This window comes from Oryzias melastigma, linkage group LG24 (genome assembly GCF_002922805.2).
Source record: "Oryzias melastigma strain HK-1 linkage group LG24, ASM292280v2, whole genome shotgun sequence".
NCBI classification, from domain to species: domain Eukaryota; kingdom Metazoa; phylum Chordata; class Actinopteri; order Beloniformes; family Adrianichthyidae; genus Oryzias; species Oryzias melastigma.
This window is the reverse complement of record NC_050535.1, coordinates 5,495,240-5,496,657: the sequence shown is the minus strand read 5'-3', so window position 1 is coordinate 5,496,657 and position 1,418 is coordinate 5,495,240. Positions and strand designations below refer to the sequence as shown.

The window sequence follows — 1,418 nt, the reverse complement described above, 5'->3', positions numbered from 1 at the left end:
GACTGATCCAAGCCCCAAAAGCATGAAGGAATCGTTTACCTGTCAGGACTCCAACCCTGATTTGGTGGTCGTGGTTCGTTAAAATCATCCCGTCTGACGCCATGTTCAGCAGCGCTGTCGCCCGCACCGAGAACTCACGGCAGGGCCCAGAGCCGATCGCATCGAACTTGGAGGAGAGAGGGAGGGGAGGATGAGGAAGAGGAGGAGAAACAGGAGGAGGAGGGCTGGGATACGGCAAGAACCAGCCAGACGAGGCGAGTAGAAAGCCGAGTGATCATCACACGGAGAGGAAGAAGCAGGCTGGATGTGGGGCTGGTTAAAAAAAAAATAAAAAAAACCTGCACACACTCCTGCTGCTGGACGTCTGCCATGTAGTAGTGTGGAGCCTTGATTAATTGTTATGAAGAGCATTTCATTCTGAGAGAGCTTTTTAAAACATCCAGCACGTTTTCTTCATGCATCTGGAGCCATTTTTAGACTTTTTCGTCAAATTCACCCCAATCTCTCCATTCTCTCTATTCATCAGATCAAAGAAGACCCCCAAAGAACCGCAGCAGCACACAGGAGTGTTGGCTTCTCCATCAAAGAAAACCATAACCTGTAAAAATGCAACCACATATCCCTGGGCAAAACAGGCATCAAGCTGCTATTTATAGGATGCCTGCTTTCACAATGCACAATTTCTACATTATTCTAACAAAAATAAGCTCATCTACTGTTATTCTATCAATATACATCATTAATAGTACCAGTGGAGTCTTTAAAATGATTAAAAATCTATAATTATTTCCACAATTTCCAATAATGTGTGGCATTTTGCACCTGATAAACACTTAAAGTTATACCGATTATCAGGGCAAGAATCTAACGATGAGATCTTACAATACGATATATATCGCGATATATGTCTTATTCGATATATATCGCGATACGTCTTATGCGATATATATCGTGATAAGTCTTATACGATATATATCGCAATATATGTCTTATACAATATATTGTGATATATGTCTTATACGATATATATCGTGATATGTCTTATACGATATATATCACGATATATGTCTTATACGATATATATTGCAATATATGTTTCATACGATATATATCGTGATACGTCTTATACGATATATATCACGATATATGTCTTACGTGATATATATCGCGATACAACTTATACGATATATATCCCGATATATGTCTTACGTGATATATATTGCGATACAACTTATACGATATATATCGCGATATACGTCTTATACGATATATATCGTGATACGTCTTATACGATATATATCGTGATATATGTCTTATTCGATATATATCGCAATATATGTTTTATACAATACATATCGTGATATATGTCTTATGAGAAATATATTGCAATATATGTCTTATACGATAAATATATCGCA

At 37.7% G+C, this 1,418-nt stretch overlaps 1 protein-coding gene across 10 annotated transcripts in view; it reads right to left on the bottom strand.

Annotated features, from left to right (window-relative positions):
• gphnb (gephyrin b) overlaps nt 1-625 on the bottom strand; it is a 110,951-nt gene extending 110,326 nt beyond the window's left edge. For all 10 annotated transcript variants that reach the window (XM_036210386.1, XM_036210387.1, XM_036210389.1 and 7 more), the window contains exon 1: nt 40-625. In XM_036210386.1, the coding sequence (XP_036066279.1) occupies nt 40-103 (64 nt within the window). In that variant the 5' untranslated portion in view covers nt 104-625. The remainder of the gene's footprint in view (nt 1-39) is intronic.
• Between the last annotated feature and the right edge of the window lie 793 nt (nt 626-1,418).